Source organism: Olea europaea, chromosome 19 (assembly GCF_002742605.1).
Source record: "Olea europaea var. sylvestris chromosome 19, O_europaea_v1, whole genome shotgun sequence".
NCBI classification, from domain to species: Eukaryota; Viridiplantae; Streptophyta; class Magnoliopsida; order Lamiales; family Oleaceae; genus Olea; species Olea europaea.
In genome coordinates, this window is record NC_036255.1 from 7,995,255 (window position 1) to 8,012,321 (window position 17,067).

The following is a 17,067-nucleotide window of genomic DNA, read 5'->3' on the forward strand; positions in this document are numbered from 1 at the left end:
AACTTTTTTCCAAATTCATTTTCAACAAATATTTCATGGGATCCACAACTTTTATTAACTTTCCGACCACACATTTCATCAACTTGTATCAAATTTTACTAAACATAGGATTATTAGCAATACTGAACATGGACTTAATTTTAGTTCACTGCCAACACAGGAATGATATAAGGAGATTGGAGAATGCAATTTCCTCTGTAGCAAGTGGGTAAGAGGAGAGTTTAAAAAGGCTAAATTGGGTATTTGAGGAATTTTGCCTCTGGCAGACATTGCTGGAACTTTACGTGTGATTGCTTTTATTTTGTGCATTTCCAACTGGTGCGTTAGATGCATTACTTGCAGCACATAAGATGTGGAGGTCTGGTTTTGTTTTCCATTGATAAAAGAGTGACAATTTTGTCTTCAAAAAAGTTTATGATTTCGTGTATAATGGTGTAGAAATAATTGTACCCAATTCTGAATAGAGTTTAGTTTTATAGTTCTGGAAAAAGAATCTATATACAGCTTGGAAATATTGATGATTTTTTAATAGTATGTGTAATTGCCTGTATTACTAGGTGAGTTCCGGGAAATAACTTCACCAGGAATAGTTCAACTCCTGACGCCTAGCACTCAAGCAACACCTCCTCAATTATTGAAACCAATTGATCAGCCAGGTTCAGATGCGGTAAACTATGTTGCAAACGAAGCAGAAGTTACAGAGACTGAAGGCACTGTTATGATTTCTGCAGAAGAGCCAAAAGATCCACTGGACAAGTTTCTCTCCCCACCCGCAAAGGATAAATGCTCAGATGAACTGCAAGTAAGTGCCAGTAGATAGGCTACTTTATATAAGAGCTCAACTTTTCTTTTACTTGAATGAATTCTTTGAAGCATAATTTATTGTCACAACTCAAAATACATAGCAGGTTAACCTAAATGCTGTTTAGATGCTATTGCATAAGCCAACCAATGAACCAATAATGATTTGGATTCAAGATCTTCTAGCAGAGCAATCCTTCAAACATATAGTAGTTTGTTTTCACCTTCACGTCTTAAGGCCTAATTCCGGTAATCCAACATTTTTAGGACATCTTATGGCTCTTCAATGCATCATGATTGTCGAGGAGATGTTGAATATTAATGTCTACTGAGGTGGCAGTTTGTGCTCAAAAAACATTGATGTGTTTGAAAGTGGATGCACCACCCAGTAACTGCATCAATTTCTCCAAGATCTTTGTCTACTGTGAAAAAGATGTTGCTACTGAGCTCCAAATCCTTTTAGGGCAAAAGGTGCCCAAATGACCGTACAGACTTCTTGGGCTTCCATGTGGGTGGGGTGGAAAAGAAGGGGCAGGACTGGGCTTTCAGAAATTTTGTTCATTTAGGTTTGGGGAAAAAATAAATGGTAATACACTTAACATCAAATGTTAGTATCTGTAACATCTTTTGGATGATGCGTTTAATAAATCAGCATTACGTGTGACTCCAGAAGATCGTCCATGCCAGCTAATTCAAATAAAGTCATTCCTACATATGTTTACTCCCTATTGGCAATAAAATACATATTTGGTGCTACTCTAGCTAGAACATATTGATTGGCCATTCTTTCAATAATTTTTGTCTTCTGTTCCTTGTTGCTGCAGGAGAAAATAATCAGGTTTCTTGCACTAAAGAAAACTACTGGAAGAAGTTTCAATTCAGAAGTGCGTAATCGAAAGCAATACCGGAACCCTGATTTTTTGTTGCATGCAGTGACTTATCAAGATATTGATCAGATAGGATCTTGCTTCAGTAAAGATGTATTTAACCCTCATGGATATGACAAAAGTGACTTCTATGATGGGATAGGTTACTATCTATCTTTCTAATTATTCATTGTTGTCTTCTAGTTAAGCAGTATGTTCCTTCGTATTTTTTGTCCTTTATCATTTTTATGCTTCCAATTTTCTTCCCTCATCTAGCCAACTGTTGTCTGACAAACTAGATATGGTCTTTTTGTTTGAGTAGAGGCTGACATGAGGCGTGAAATGGAGCGGAAGGAGCAAGAGAAGAAGAAGAATCAAAAAGCAGATTTTATTTCTGGAGGATCACAGCCTGGAATAGTTGTCCGTACGCCAAAAATTAACATGCTAATTCCAGGTCTCCAAGCACCTATCATTTCTATGAATTTTCTTTTAAGTTGTTGGCATTTTTAATTCTACTGGCTGGTCTATAAGCCTAGTCCTTGAGTTTCATTTTCTGTTGAATCTGCTTGGTTATAGGTTTAGCCACTGTTCCTGGTGGTGTGTTAAATGCAGTTCAAGCTTCAGTAGATTCTGTAGGTCGGGATGGTAGACAGAACAAAAAGTCGAAGTGGGATAAGGTTATTATTTACTTTTACCTAGAATGCAGGTCATTTGGAATATGTGTATTGCTGTATGATAAATTCTCTGCATTCTTCTGAATTCAGGTGGACAGCGATCAATGGAATTCTCTGATCAGTGGAGGGCATGATTCTTTGTCTACTGTGGACGCACACTCAGCATTGCTATCTGCTTCTAAAGCTGTTAGTGGATACTCTGCTTTTGCGTAAGTTCTTCATATCTAATCTAATTTTGACCATTCGTCTCTCATGCATGTGGCTGCGAACTTCGTTTTACACAACAATGAACGCTCTGGTCAATAACGCGTAGTACATTTACTGTCAATCAATCTTGATGGTCCTTTCTCGTTGAGATGAGATAGACTAATATTGAATAACCTGGGCTGTGTTACATTTCATAATCTGAGAGTATGAGGGAGGTTATATTTCTGTAAGAATCTTAAACATTTAACTTTGGTTGGGTTCAAAGTGATTTTACATGACATCCTACAACTTTGAAATACTGGGTAGGAAAATAAGAGACGAGCGCAGTGAATAATTTTTCACCTTTTGGGCTGTATTTTTTTTATTTTTCATTTATTATTATTATTATTATTATTGTCAATAGGTTTGCAGATGCTATAATGATAATTCTTTGGACCTTGGAATTTATTGTGAATGGTTGAGAATACATATTGTACACAGTTTCAACGGTCCCCTGGGGCCGGGGGTGGGGAGGAGCTCTATTATATGGTGGAAATTTACAACCAATGTGGCTTAGCTTAACATATTTCCATCAATGGAAAAAGTTCACTTATACAAAATTGATAACTTGCAATAGTATTGGTAAGATTTTAATGCATGAAGGTTAAAGGGAACGACGATGATATCTTGAAGAGAAAAGACGACACAAAGGCAAATAGTAACTTTCACAGATTAGTATATACTGAAACCTTGGTTGAAGTTCTCCCCTATAAGTCTATAACCTTCCTGAATTCTTCCAACATCCCGAGTAGACTCTATTAGGATTGGAAAACCTAACCCTTATTTGGAAATAAAGTTCCCTGGACTTCAATAATTCTTCCATGCCTCAGTTTAGCACAAATATGCATCATTACTAGAGTTTTTAGTTGTCTACTGTGCTTTCGATGGAGATGGCAATGTGGCCGGCGGGTAGGGGGACATTCGTGCCTGTTTCATTATATGTATTTTTGTTTTTTTTTTCTTTGAAATTTGATTTTTCTTTTTCAAATGATACTAAACGGGACGGTCTGGGCTGCCGATGCCTGCCCAGCCAACCCAACGGGGCGAGGAATTCTTGCCACGTTCATGTCGGGCCCGCTGCAAGTCTTGGGTCAACCATTTTTTTTTTGCCGTTCCTAGCTTTTGAAGATCTTTAGTGTCGTCATATTGTAAATACGTTAAGAATGCTAAAATCTAGGGATGCTAAAATCTCCCTTTGCCTAGTATCATAATGGCTTCTCCAATGTGCTTGGCTATGAGGTTGCGCATAAGTTCTGGTAGTTGAAGAGAATATTTCTCGGTGTGCCTTGGAAAAATTGAACCATATTCTTAAACTCGAGATTAGCCAAATGTAGTGCATGTGCATGCTAAATGTATAACTATGTGATAGAACCCTGCGGCCAAAGAGACTAACGAGCAGAAAATTCAAGGAATTCAAGCAGCTCAAATATGAAATTCACGTAAATCAGTAATGACAACTCAAAATGAATTACTGTATTGACATAAAATTCTGAAGTAACATCCACAGGGATTACTTTCCAATATAACTTGAAAATAACTGAAATGAAATGACAATAATGAAATGGATAAATGGACTTTTGAGAGGTCCAGACTCCCCAGATTTTCCTGATTTTCTAGCTGCCCTTTCTTCCCTTCTTCTTCTGTTTATATAGTGGCCACTAACCAAATCTGTTGTGACACATGCTGGTTGTTATAATCTTTCCTGTCCTTCCTTTTCTGCCCCTGCCTTGGTTTTACGTCTTTGGTATTTAATTTGTATAGGTGGCCTATCACTATGTCAAGAATGTCTTTGGTGTTTTTATTTAGCAGATGAATGATTCTAAATATGCTGAGATTCCTAAAATTGCAGGCAACAAAGACGGAAGGAGGCAGAAGATAGGCGATCCAGTGACCGAAAGTTGGAGAGATGATCTTAGAGTTGACATTCTTGTCTGCAGCTTGAGATTCAAATATCAAAGGCACTAATGTGAAGAGGGTAGAATTGATTTGATTATTTCCTGTATATATCGTTCCCTTTTCTTTTACAACCAAAATCAAAATCCATATCTCCAATAGTTCCGTTCTTCCCCATCCACCCTGTGAAAAGGGCCATATTTGTTTCAGACGGGCAATTTGCTTCCTCAATGTTCACTCCTCATGTTATCACGAGTTATACCTGGATATTTTTCGTGGAGAGTGAATTCTAAGAATTTACAAATGCATTATGTACTTGATATTCAATGTGTAGTTATTTTTCCTACTGAATGAGTTCGGGTAGTAGTCTTTCCAGATAGAAGTCTACTGGATTGACCGGTATGTGTTGAGTTTCAGTTTCCCAATATGAACGATTTTCGTTGTTTTATCTGTTACGGATTAGTTATGTTATTGTGTAGTTAAGGCTTTCAGAGCTTCATTGGGATCAATCTAGTGTTTGATCATTTTCTTCATTTTAGAGTTGTCCTCAGTGTATCTTGAATCTCGACAGGCGTTTTCAGGTCTAAACGTTAACGTTAATATTGGAGTCACATTGGCGCTGTTTGGTTGATGGGTCCCCCTCTATCCTCTCCCGGTAACTATAGAAAGTAGACACCCAAACAAGGCTTTAAGATTTTTAGTAACATGGATTTGAATATGGACAATTCTTATTGGCCTCTTTAAGTTTCGAGATGGTCAAAGCACAGAAAACAGTTGAAGTGTGCATTACGAAGCTGTGCTGGATTTATCGAGTGATTCTGTGCATCACGGCCGTTTGAGCCTAATAACACTTGTACATAATTTTTTTTCTGATGTGGAATGTATTTGTAGTCACCATATGTGGCAATGAACCCAATGTATAATTGAAATTATTCATTTTCAACAATTAAAAAAAAAAAATTAAAATCAAACCGGCCCATTTCATTTATAAAGGACATTGATGTAGTCTATCTCCTTCCTATTCTTCCAATCCTGCCGGCTACATTCAAAATGCCGTCAGCTCCACCCTCCACTGAAAAGGACATGGAGAGAGAGAAGTTGAGAAAAAAACCAAGGACTCATGACGCTGCTTGTGGTGGGTCTTTTAATATCAATAAGTTGATTGTTTCGTTTTTGTATCTTCCAGAAAAGAGAGATTTCCGAGAGTTATTTCTTGAATCCAAAAGAGAGTACTTGGGTTCTCTCAATAACTAAAGAAGTGTTTGAAATCTGTTTTCGGCTCTTGTACAATTCATTTTTTTAAGTTAATAAGTAAAAAACGAGTCAAAATAGAAAGTTAAAAGGCTAGGAACATATTAGATTAACATTTGTATGAGAATTAACAGGAGGGAAGCCTTACTGATGGGCTTGTAATTGTAAATTTGTTTCATGGTTTTGATGTATCATTATTTCATCAAACTGTGGCTACGACGAGTTAATTGTTCCAAGGGTCACTGAATTTAGGTCCATGTCTTTGATTGGTCATTAAAGTTTAAAATATCGAGTTTTGCTCATTGAAACTTAAAATGTCGAATTTTGGCCACTGAATTTTGAAAAATGCCGTGCGTTACTCACTAGCATAATTGTTGAACTTTGAAAAATGTCAAGTTTACAATGAATATATATAGCATTTTTCAAAATTCAGTGAATAATGCACAACATTTTTCAAAGTTCAATGGTAAAAAATCGACATTTTAAATTTCAGTGACCAATCAAAGACATGAACCTAAGTTCAGTGACCATTGGGACAATTAACTCGGCTACGACACCGTCTACCTCCTTGAGCATGTAAAATACGGTCAATTGCTTAATTAATTTTTAAGAACCTTGGTATTTTGTTAATGGTACACTGATCTCTTTATGGCGAGTCCTTCGATGCTTGTAGCATGAAGCAATCATGGAAAGTTCGATGTCCTAAAAAATGCTGCTCGTGATGACGTGATGTTGATATGTATTAAGCTGATATGCTTTTGTATCTTACTATTTTCAAGACGGAATGGTACGACCTTTTTTCTCTTTTAAAAATATAGAAAGTTATTTAAAGACGGTAACGTAGCATCAATCCATGTCTGAGTATTGCATTTTGGATGACTGGATTTATTCTTGGCCACTTAATTCCTGCTTTCACAAATTATGTGAAAATTCCTAATGCAAATTCCTGTGCTGCAGTTTTTCAAGGAAAACCTTCCAAATCTATCCATTGCAAAGGATGGAAGAGATGGCAAGTATGAGGTGCAATGGAAAGACAAGGATCATAACTTATCCATGAATACATGATTCTCTTCCACATCAGCTGTCAATGCTTTATCCTGATTGCTCTGCCGCAATGCCATCTTGTCTGCAATGGAACTTATGGTTAACAAATCCTACTAGTGGCCCATATGACTTCAAATTTGTTTTGCTATAAATATTGCTTCCCTGTTTTTCATTTGGTAGAACAGCAGCAGAAGAAGAAGAAATATTTATTTAAGTTTTTTATTTTTTGGGTCTACGTGCTTACATGATGTCTGATAGAGCTCAAGACATGCTGTTTACTTTTGGTCACCTTTTTCTCCCTTTTTCATTTCTCATTCTTTTAAATTTTACTCACGTATCAAACATGCAGTAACATTACTTCATCTTAATGCAGACCCACATAATATGAACGTCACACTTAATTAAAATATCTACTTTAATTCAGGAACCCCGATCAAAGTATAATGGTACTACTTAGATGTCAACCAGTGATACCTCTCTCGAGATATGTTACTGACTTTACCTCTAGCTTTTCATTGTTGTACTCGTTCAAGGATAAATTTAGGAACTTATCCAATGTTTCCCCAAAGATTCAGTCGACAACCTTGATTGCATCTTGTTTATTTTCTGGCGCCATCATACGTTAACAAATTAATTTTGTAGCTGCAGATGAATAATCAGAGGTTATCAGCTGGGATGACTCCCAAAACTCCGAGGCTTCTGAAGCACGGGGAGATTCTTCTTTCTGTGCATGACTCGCCAATTGGTGTTTATAAGGAAGACAACATGGAAACTATACAAGGTATTTTCATGCTCTAGTTGTGACTTATTTCCAGATAATTAGTTATATTTCAATCTTTGCTGATTGCTTTTAGTTAGTGAAGTGAAAAGGCAGACATGATCGTCTTGTGTATCTTCACAATTCTGTCGTAGTCGACAAGTAAATGAATTGTCGAGAATTAAATTCTACTTACATATTTCAGAAACTGCATCGTGTGGATCTTCATTATAATTTGTTCGAAAAAGTAGTTAAATAGTTAACAAGCATTTAGTGATTAATTCGGGGTATAAGTGACTTCAAAGTTCATTTAAACTTTTCTTGATTTGGAGCAATTACAAAAGCCAAGTGTGACTAATCACATGAACAAGCACTTGGTTCTACAATCAATTTTTCCAAATATACGAGCCCTCAATGTCGATTTTTGCAGCACTTGAATCTTCATGACTGTTTTCTCGACACTGAAATTGACATAACGACAGATCTTGTATGCCTATTTATGAATATTAAGCACAAATACGATGGCCTCAGGACATAACTATTATGTGCAGCAGGATGCAACGACCCAAGGTAAAGCACAGGAAGCACAATTATCTGCCAAATTTGGTCTTGCAGTCCTGATAAGCCTCGCCAGCCTCACCTTTTAAACAATTTGCACGAATTGATATCCAAACGTTCACCCAACAGTATAAACCTTCACTAGTTTGGATGTATCACATACAACTAGATTTTCCGAATCAGATGTAGTCGTGCAGAGCCAATTGACCTGATGTGGTAAGAGGCCATATCATGAAACGACTTTTGATAAAGAAAAAGGAACAGGTCCTTACAAGTGAAAACATCCCTGTTTTTCTTTCTAATAGCCACACGTTAAAAACATGGAAGTCGAGGGAAAGAAATTGTAACTCACTTTTTTGCTCGTGTTGATGTTTAAAGTTAGAAGATCGTTGCCGCTGCTAATCTGCCCGGCATCAATAGATTTGAAACAATCCCACAGCTTTACTGACTTATCATTTCCACCAGAGAGGATAAACTTCCCTTTCTCTCCAAACATCGAAAATGCCCTAAATTAAAACATCATAAAATCAGCAATTGATGACAAGAACCTTCACTCGACAATTAGATTTCTCTACTCAAAAGCAAACTATAGAAAAGGATTTCTCACACGCAGGATACTGCAGCAGTGTGCCCTCCCATAGAGTAATCCAAGTGCAGCTTTGGACAATTTTGATCTTGGCTTTGGGCATCAGAAGTTGAAGCACTACTTTTAGAGGTCGATTTAGTACCCTTCTTTGATGAATTTTTTGACTTGAAAGCAGCAAGTTCTGATTCAGTATTTATCACACTGACAACACCATCACCCCGAGCCACCACACAAATCTTGCCTAATTTATCCACCATATCCAGTTGCGGAACTGCTAGAGCATGAATAAATGCTAGGTTCAATAATTGGCCAGTGCTATCTCTACTGCCTGCATCAGGTAATCCTACATCCAAAAGAAAACGAAAAAAAGAAATAGAATTATTGCACAAATCAAATTATTCAAGCAAACCACCAAGAACTTCATTTGTCTCTTTACAAAATGGATAATCATATAGTATTTAAAGTAAAGCTAATTTTACATGATTAAATATAGTCGTATAAAGTTTTGAGAATTAATATTTTGGAATTTTAATAATGTTTCCAAACTCCAAAGCTACTCATTTAAGCTTTACTAGGATTGTTGAGCTCAAGCTTGATTTTATGCTCTCTTACTAAACTAGCAACAAAGCTCATATTAAAAAAAAAAAAAAAAAAAAGATGATGTATGATACGTCTATTGGGTTTTAATTATCAAAAACTAAAAATTATTTTCCTTTTGAAAGTTAAGAAACTAAAATTTCATTTTATTAGTAAAATCCAAAAGAAAAAAATAATAGTGGTTTGAAAATTTCAATTGAACACAAAGCTCTACTTAGCTTGGTAAGTAAGGCTCCGTTTGATTCGCCAAATTTTCCATGGAACTTGGAATTCGAATTCCAACTTCCACTTTTGGCCTGTTTGATTGACAAAATTTTCCAGGGAATTCATTTTCCATGTAATTCTAGGTACAACACCTTAAAGCGTGATTTTCCACCTTTTATTTCCCTAGGGGGTTGGTGGTTTTTGGTTTTCCACCTTTTTTTTTTTTTTTTTTTTTTTTTTTTTGGAATGGAAACATTTTTTTTTTTTTAATTGTTGGCAATGAGAACAAATTCTAGGAACAATTGTAAAACAGGATATACCTGAAATTGACAATTTTCATGTAAAACAAAGTCAAACGAACACCAAAATATAATAAATGATTTTTTGATCTTTTTTTTTTTTTTTTTTGGGCAATGGAAACAAATTCTAGGAACAATGGTAGAAGTGAATATCCCTTAAATTGACAATTTTCATGTAAAACAAAGCCAAACGAACACCAAAAAACACTTCAATATTTTCCACGTGGAAAATTATACCAATCAAACACAATAATTTACAATTCCCAGGAAAACAATTTCTAGGTAATTCAATTCCCTGGAATTCATTTTCTTTCCACCCAAATTCTATCTTCGCAATCAAACAGACCCTAAGAGTCAAGCTCAACCTAAGATTTGTTTTTCTGAAGCAAAACATGAGCAGGCTCGATTGTCCTAAACTTGAACAAGCAATCTTCCTATATCTTCTTTGCAGACAGAGACATTTAAAATGTGATATTTGATTTTTTATATTGATTTCATAACACAATTATATTTCAACTTCACTACTACCGTGATTTCAAAATATTGTTCTTCCAGCAATTTTTAGTTAGATAAAATATATTTTAGCCAATTAATAGAACAGGACATCCGATTATCATTTCTGTAATGTTAAAAAGAGATCAATGAGACTATAATTGAAGCACTAATACCAAAGTCCAGAATTTTGTTTCGACATCCTTTGGAGAAGTCCCACATCACAAGCTTTGAATCAAGACCACCAGTGATGACTGCAACAAAACATATACACATCAGATGTTAATCATAGCACATAACAATTGTTAACAGTAAACTAATGTAATTACTAAAAGCTTGACTCCAAAGAAACCATAAATGAATGTAAAATTTTGAAAGATAAAAACTTTTTCAATGGTGCGCTAATGAATGTCTAAAAGATATTTCTCATAGTACTGATAACACTGCACTCCCCAAAACCTTGTGGGTAGACATAAATATCTCAAGTTATACCCCCTCAAGTTTTTTCATCATACATACAGGCATCAGACATACTGAACAAACAAACTAAACGAAGTGATACAATTTTACTGCCAAGTAAAAATTAATATTATGCTAATAAGGCGTGTTCTAAGTAGAAATAGAGATTAATTTAAGCATTAAGAAAAAAATATTATTAAGAAAATACCTTCCCAAGGTCTCCAATGAAGGAATTGAACACTGCTACAAATCTGAATAGAACAGTGAAGGATATGAAGGCGATGAACATTTTGAGAGCCTAATTAGTAACAAAAGTTCAGTCAAACAAATTATCAATATATTTTGCAAGATAATAACAGTAAATGAATATAACCTTGACAGAACTAAAAGTCAACAGGTTTAGAATGCACTCAAGAGATCAGGAGCACTGGCAACTAACACTTGAAAGTAAAAACTATTCAAAGAAAAATTAAAGCCAGCAAAAAACCACCTGTCCTGGCAAACAAATTACAGCAAGTCCTATGCAGGAAAGGATACACTCTCATGGCCAGCTCTTAGTGTTTTGTAAAGACACTGTTGATGCATGTCAAAGATCTGCAACAGAGACACAGTTACAGGTTCAGTATCACAGCATCATCCCTACCATTATCTACCCAAAATATATTCTTAAGAAGTGATTTTTTTTTTGGTACGGGGAACGTTAAATTAGAAATCCAGAAACTTCAAGAAATGGTCAACATAATTAACCAGCAAATTCATTACTATGTAAAGATATAAATCTCATAATATGCTCCAACTCTTTCTTTTCAGGTTACAAATACCATCTACATGCCCAATAGGTCTTGAATCTCAGTCTTCTTTATCACTATTAGGATGTACAGGTGACCTATAAACATTAAAAACCTCCATTTGGCACATTTACGCAAAAATTATTACTGATTAATATTATATGTAGTTTCTTACGTTCAGTTTAAGTTCAAAATAAATTGGCAAAAATCTTTGTTATAGTCAAGACTGTAAAGAGCATTGTAGATCATTTAAATGGAATCAGCTCCCTAGTGAAAAGATATGATTTACCCATATACTTTTCGGTTTCAGCAACATCAAATGAACAGTGACAGCAGATAATTAATTCAAACCAAATAATTATACCTTTACATCTCCAGAATCATCAGCAGCAGCTAGAAAAGATGATTTTGAATGGCAAGCAATCTGCAATAGTAAAAATGAAATAACTGCAAAATATATAGCTTCATATGGTTTGATTATGAAGACGGTGGAACTAGATGATGAGACAGTGGAACGAGAAGATGCATGCATGAAATAACAAAAGATTAAAACAGAAGAACAAGATCATGGGGAAACAAACAATCAAACAAAGCTTACACCTGTTAGATTCAATATTCACAATGGCCTCCACTAGGACATTTTGTAAAACCAATGAGTGAAAATAACAAAGATACCATCTGTATTTGATTTATGCTAGCATTATCGTCTTCTTCCCAAGATGGATACAGACATAAATTCAAATTAAAAAAATAAAAAATAAAAAAAAGGAAGGAGAAGAAGAAGAAGCAAGAAATAATTTGAAGGTGTGGAGGAGCTATTTTATGAATATTTCATAAGCTTTATAGTTTTTTTCCTGAATATTTAGGGAACAACAAATTTGTTGGTTTCTACAATGGACTTGTTCAATGTCGTAAGGTTAAACAATTACCGATTTTGTACACACATTTTCGGTACATGGCAGCCTTCAAGTGTACAAATAGAATCCTTGGTACCCAAAATATTCTTGTACACGGCTTCCAGCCTTCAACTATACTATTATAATGCTATCATAGGAATACGTATTGAATCAAGCACCAGCAATAATAAATTAAATATACAAAACTTCTTCCAGTGTCTCAGTGTTAGAGAACCAGAAGAGCAATTTCATCACAAATGCTGCAAGACAACATTTCAGAATACGAAGAGCAAATATCACTTGGCAAGAATTTTAAGAATTAACAATCTGGTAAGAGTGTGCACCTGATTTATCTCGTCCTTGTTATAGTTGTAACTTTCTAGCTGCTTCCATGAAGCTGCCTTCAGTGTTAAAAGTCAATGTATTAGTAGCCATTTTTATAAAGCAGAATTTAATTGATAGAAGTAGAAAAAGCAATATACAAGAGATATACACAGAACTGCAGACAATCTAAACCATGAACCAGAATTTAATTGTCAGAAGAAGAGAAGGCGATATGCAAGAGATGTAACAAAACTGCAGACAAGAGCCACCTCAGTCAGAAACCCCCATTCATGCATCCAATAAGGCTGGGATAAAAGAGGATCTCCAAAACATTAAGATTAAAGGTACTCTTGATCTCCATAACTGAACCTCAAAAACCCTTTTGCCGCTCCCCTCCACAAAATCCACATGATTAACATTGCAATAACAAAGCACATTTCTTTCCAAAATACCAAGGGACAAAACACAGAACTACACAGCTCAAATGAAATCCAATATCTAAATGGAAACTTGAGCACGATATGAAGTAAGATACTGAATGGATAAAAGAAAACCACCAGAAATGATAATTACAGGGGCAATGGTAACTATGAAAGTGAACATTAGTTTGGAACATCTAGATGAGGAAAATAGTAAGGCAAATATCGAAGTATGTGACTGCGAAAATCGACAATTTAAAAGACAATAGATTTGTCCAAGTTTCATCTTCTGGCCTTAATTAACATATTTTGGGTGCATATCTTAATTAGTTGGAATCTTAAAGTACTACTCATTGTGGGATGGGGGTGGAGTAATGGAAGACTGGAAGTAATGGAGTAGTCAAGGAAGGAGAATCTTGAACAATATGAATATTATACTTGTTACACAGAAACGTACCATATGCACATCAAAACACTTGACTTCATTTCCTGAGGATGCATAAATGATATCTTCCGTACCTGTGTTATGCAATAATGAAATCAGATGATGAAACTTCTCTAATTAATATTCCAATTGGGAATCATTCAAATATTCTCAAGACAAAAAAAAACTAAACCAGCAAAACACAGTAAAGATCTGGATTTATATCTTAAAATGATGGTTGAATTCTTAGTCTCAAGATTTAAGAAAAGATAAGACGAATTCGGTTAAAAGGCCCAACAGCAGATCATTCAGTTTTTATCCAGCCGCAATCATGCCTTCTCCTTCTCAGTCCATATTTTGGAAGGAGAACAAGGGTCTTTTCAGGATAAACGAATTTCGAATTAGACGCGTTCATCCAGCTAATTCAGATTTCTCAATAGAACTCTCGGTTTTCTATTTCAGGAAAAAAAATAACAAAACAAAATTAGCCTAATGGCACGGAAAATACAAGGAAGAAGACAGAAAAAGAGAACTGACCTGGTTTGAAACACAATGAAGTAATTGGGTTGTGATTCCCTACATTCATAGTAGATAACACGTCCTTGCACCGCAAATCAAACCAACAAATACAACCATCCTATTTTAAATTAGGAAAAAAGTAGTCAAAAAATTATATGAGTGCTCTAAAATCACCGATTAAGAATTTATTGAAAAGCTACTGAAATTGAATTCATAAATGGAATAAAAGCAAGTGACGGTAGTCAAAATAGCAAGTGAGATGTGCGTGTGCTTGTATGAGTGTTAGCTACGTAAATAGAGAGAGAGGGACCTCGTCGGCGGCGGCGACAAGGCCAGGGCGCTGAACGGAGGCGATACAGCTGGTGGCGGTGGCTTTGAGTCCTCTCAGTCGTCTTGGCTCTGTCCTTGCCGCCGTACCGGTTGGGTTGCCGTCAGTCGACATCTTGGTTTTCTTATTGAGAGGAACGCGTTTCTCGTTACCAAGCGGTAGGAAATATGTACATGCTTAATAAGGTTGTTTGGGTCCGATTTTTTCATCTAAAAAATTGATTTTTTGACCGTTATTTTGCTATTTCAGCCATCATATTTGACTTCTTCTCTCACGGGTGGATCCCACTTTTCTCCTAATGGTCAAAAAATCAATTCTCAAAATCACTCCCAAACAGCCTCTATAAATTAGACGAATGTGTCCAAAATTCATTTTATCTTTCCCTCAATATTTTAACAACACAATTTTTCGAAAAATAATATTACGCATAAATTAAAAGAATATTTTTTTTCAACCACTCATTCTCTGAAAAAAAAAAAAAACTATTTTACCCATTATAATTTGAAATAATGGGGGTCAAACAGAGACTTAGTCACATATTTCTTATTTACCAGTTTTATATTTACTAGTTTTTGCCTCGTGCGATGCACGAGTTTTGTATAGATTTTGTTATTATTAGCATGGATTATGTAGAGTATTTAAAAAAAGAAGAGTGTTAAGTAGTTGAAAATGAGAAATTGAAGAGAAAGTAATTTCATTAAAAGCTATAAATTAACCATAAGGTAGACCAAAAATATATACAATATTATGCAAAATGAACTTGGCCTTTTTTTTAAGATAATGCTGCTCATTCCATTTTTTACTCTATTTTTTCTTTCATTTTGTCCAATACAAATGGATTTGAGCTGGCACTTTCTAACTCTGACTGGTGAATAGCTGATTTGAAAAGAGCTTTTTTGGTTGGAGGGGAGTAACTGTCATCTGCATCCATGTTAAAATTGTCCAAATTTTTTTCAGAATTAATATTCTTTTGGCAATCTTGTTCTTCACCTACAATTAAACATTCGACAGAAATGATGTCAAATTTGTAATTGGATGAATTAGGTTCTGTTTGAATTGCTTTGAGATAGAATGCTCTTTCAGTATTTTGCATTTTTTCAATTATATCTCCAAAATCTACTTGTGAACCCTGTGTATAAAAAATATGAATGTCTCATGAAGAAATTTATCAAATATATCAAAAGAAATTGGAGAAGACTGTAAATTATTACAAAGTTTGTTTCTTTCATCAAAGTTTGTGCATTTGTGAACATAAGTTTTTTTGTAGCTTCACCAATTGTACTTGCATTTATGCATCCTGTGGCATCTGATAATTGGACATATACTCTTACTCTGAGATAAAAAAGAGCAATTATTTATTTATGTAGTAAGAAACTATATATATATATATGTGCACTGGAGGAGACAATTTTGTGGGAGGTTTTTGAGTATATGGCTTTTTCAAAATCAACTCATCGATTTTGTTTAAATTTGTATCTTTCCTGAAAGAAATGAAAGAGTAGATGAGCCAAATAAAACCAAAATAAATATAAGTTGAAGGATATATATACATACCATTGAACCAATTCTTCTACTGCCATGAAAGGAGTATTCAGGAAAAATGTACTACGAATTTTTTTGGAAAGTTTTAAACCTACAGAATTCATTGATGCAAGATAAGAAATGTAATTTTAAGCAGAGTTTAAACAAGAAAAAGAATAATAGAAATTTATCGAAAAAAGAGGTGACTTTTAGGTTTGTTGCAAAGATTACTGGTTTTTGTCAATATTTTCTGAGAATAATTTGCATTCTCTGTCAACAAAAGAATCCCACATTGTCAACATCATTGTTCTGAATTTTTGGTCCAGAAGTATTACATCTTATACCCAAGTTTGGTTGCCATCTTTTGATTGACTCAATCGTTTAGGCATCATATCAATCAGAATAGCCAAAATGTCTGCAAAAAAAATAATAATAAATTATTTTTGTGTTCACTGTAATTATAATTATTTGATTAAATTATATATAATAGTATTATTTATTTTGAAAATAAAGATGGAATTTCTTACTTATATCAGTGTTTGTATCCATGAATTGCTCAACTTCTTCGAAAGAAGTTAGGTGATAAGTGGAAAAAACAAGTTCTAGGTCATTGTCATTCAACTCTTCAACACAAGTTTGTCCAGAAATCGTCCATTGTAGAGCTCCTGTTGAATATTTATAGTTTCCAGTGTTATTTTTAATATAAGATTTAGAAATTGCATACGTCTTTCCAAGGAGAAGTTGATTTTTGAAGGCAGTGATATTTGAATCATATAGACTTGCTTGAATAGTGTTACACTGATAGATAAAAAGATAAAAATTGAATCGTTGTATAACTTACGTCAGTATCCATTAGCATCATGTGTTGATATCTTCCATTGCCTTGTCTTGAAGGTTTTGGTGATTGTTTCTCTACAATAATTACTTTGGCTTTCCATTTTTGGTTGTTGGATAGAATTTCTGGTATAAGTTGATATTTTTCTTCCATTGACAATGTTTTTTTATAAACATGATAAAGACAAAGAGGAACTTTTGGAGAATTTTTTTTTTCATGAGATGAGATAACCAATCCAAATAGAAGAAGATATATATAGACATCTAGAGTTATATCATTTATATTT

At 34.6% G+C, this 17,067-nt stretch overlaps 2 protein-coding genes across 2 annotated transcripts in view; one reads left to right on the forward strand and one right to left on the reverse strand.

Annotated features, from left to right (window-relative positions):
• The window catches only part of LOC111368671, a 6,875-nt gene extending 1,947 nt beyond the window's left edge, over nt 1-4,928 (forward strand). The window contains exons 3-8 of the mRNA XM_022990053.1: nt 558-802; nt 1,626-1,830; nt 1,990-2,121; nt 2,244-2,344; nt 2,432-2,550; nt 4,437-4,928. Coding sequence (XP_022845821.1) covers nt 558-802; nt 1,626-1,830; nt 1,990-2,121; nt 2,244-2,344; nt 2,432-2,550; nt 4,437-4,497 — 863 coding nt within the window. The 3' untranslated portion in view covers nt 4,498-4,928. The remainder of the gene's footprint in view (nt 1-557; nt 803-1,625; nt 1,831-1,989; nt 2,122-2,243; nt 2,345-2,431; nt 2,551-4,436) is intronic.
• A 2,894-nt stretch (nt 4,929-7,822) lies between these two features.
• Nucleotides 7,823-14,588, reverse strand: LOC111368672 (WD repeat-containing protein 53). Its single transcript, XM_022990054.1, has 11 exons — nt 14,408-14,588; nt 14,116-14,215; nt 13,612-13,673; nt 12,756-12,812; nt 11,880-11,939; nt 11,265-11,321; nt 10,936-10,978; nt 10,445-10,522; nt 8,698-9,019; nt 8,443-8,596; nt 7,823-8,298 (listed from the first exon to the last, which is right to left on the reverse strand). Exons 1-11 carry the CDS (start codon nt 14,537-14,539, stop codon nt 8,209-8,211), a joined length of 1,155 nt encoding a protein of 384 aa, XP_022845822.1. The 5' UTR covers nt 14,540-14,588; the 3' UTR covers nt 7,823-8,208.
• Nucleotides 14,589-17,067: the final 2,479 nt, after the last annotated feature.

Coding starts and splice junctions, on each gene's coding strand:
- LOC111368672 (XM_022990054.1), bottom strand. CDS start 14,539: ATGTCGACTGACGGCAACCCAACCGGTACGGCGGCAAGGACAGAGCCA. Junction 11,322..11,879: donor ATGATTCTGGAGATGTAAAG/GTATAATTATTT, acceptor TCTCTGTTGCAG/ATCTTTGACATGCATCAACA. Junction 10,979..11,264: donor TAAGAGCTGGCCATGAGAGT/GTATCCTTTCCT, acceptor TGTTCTATTCAG/ATTTGTAGCAGTGTTCAATT.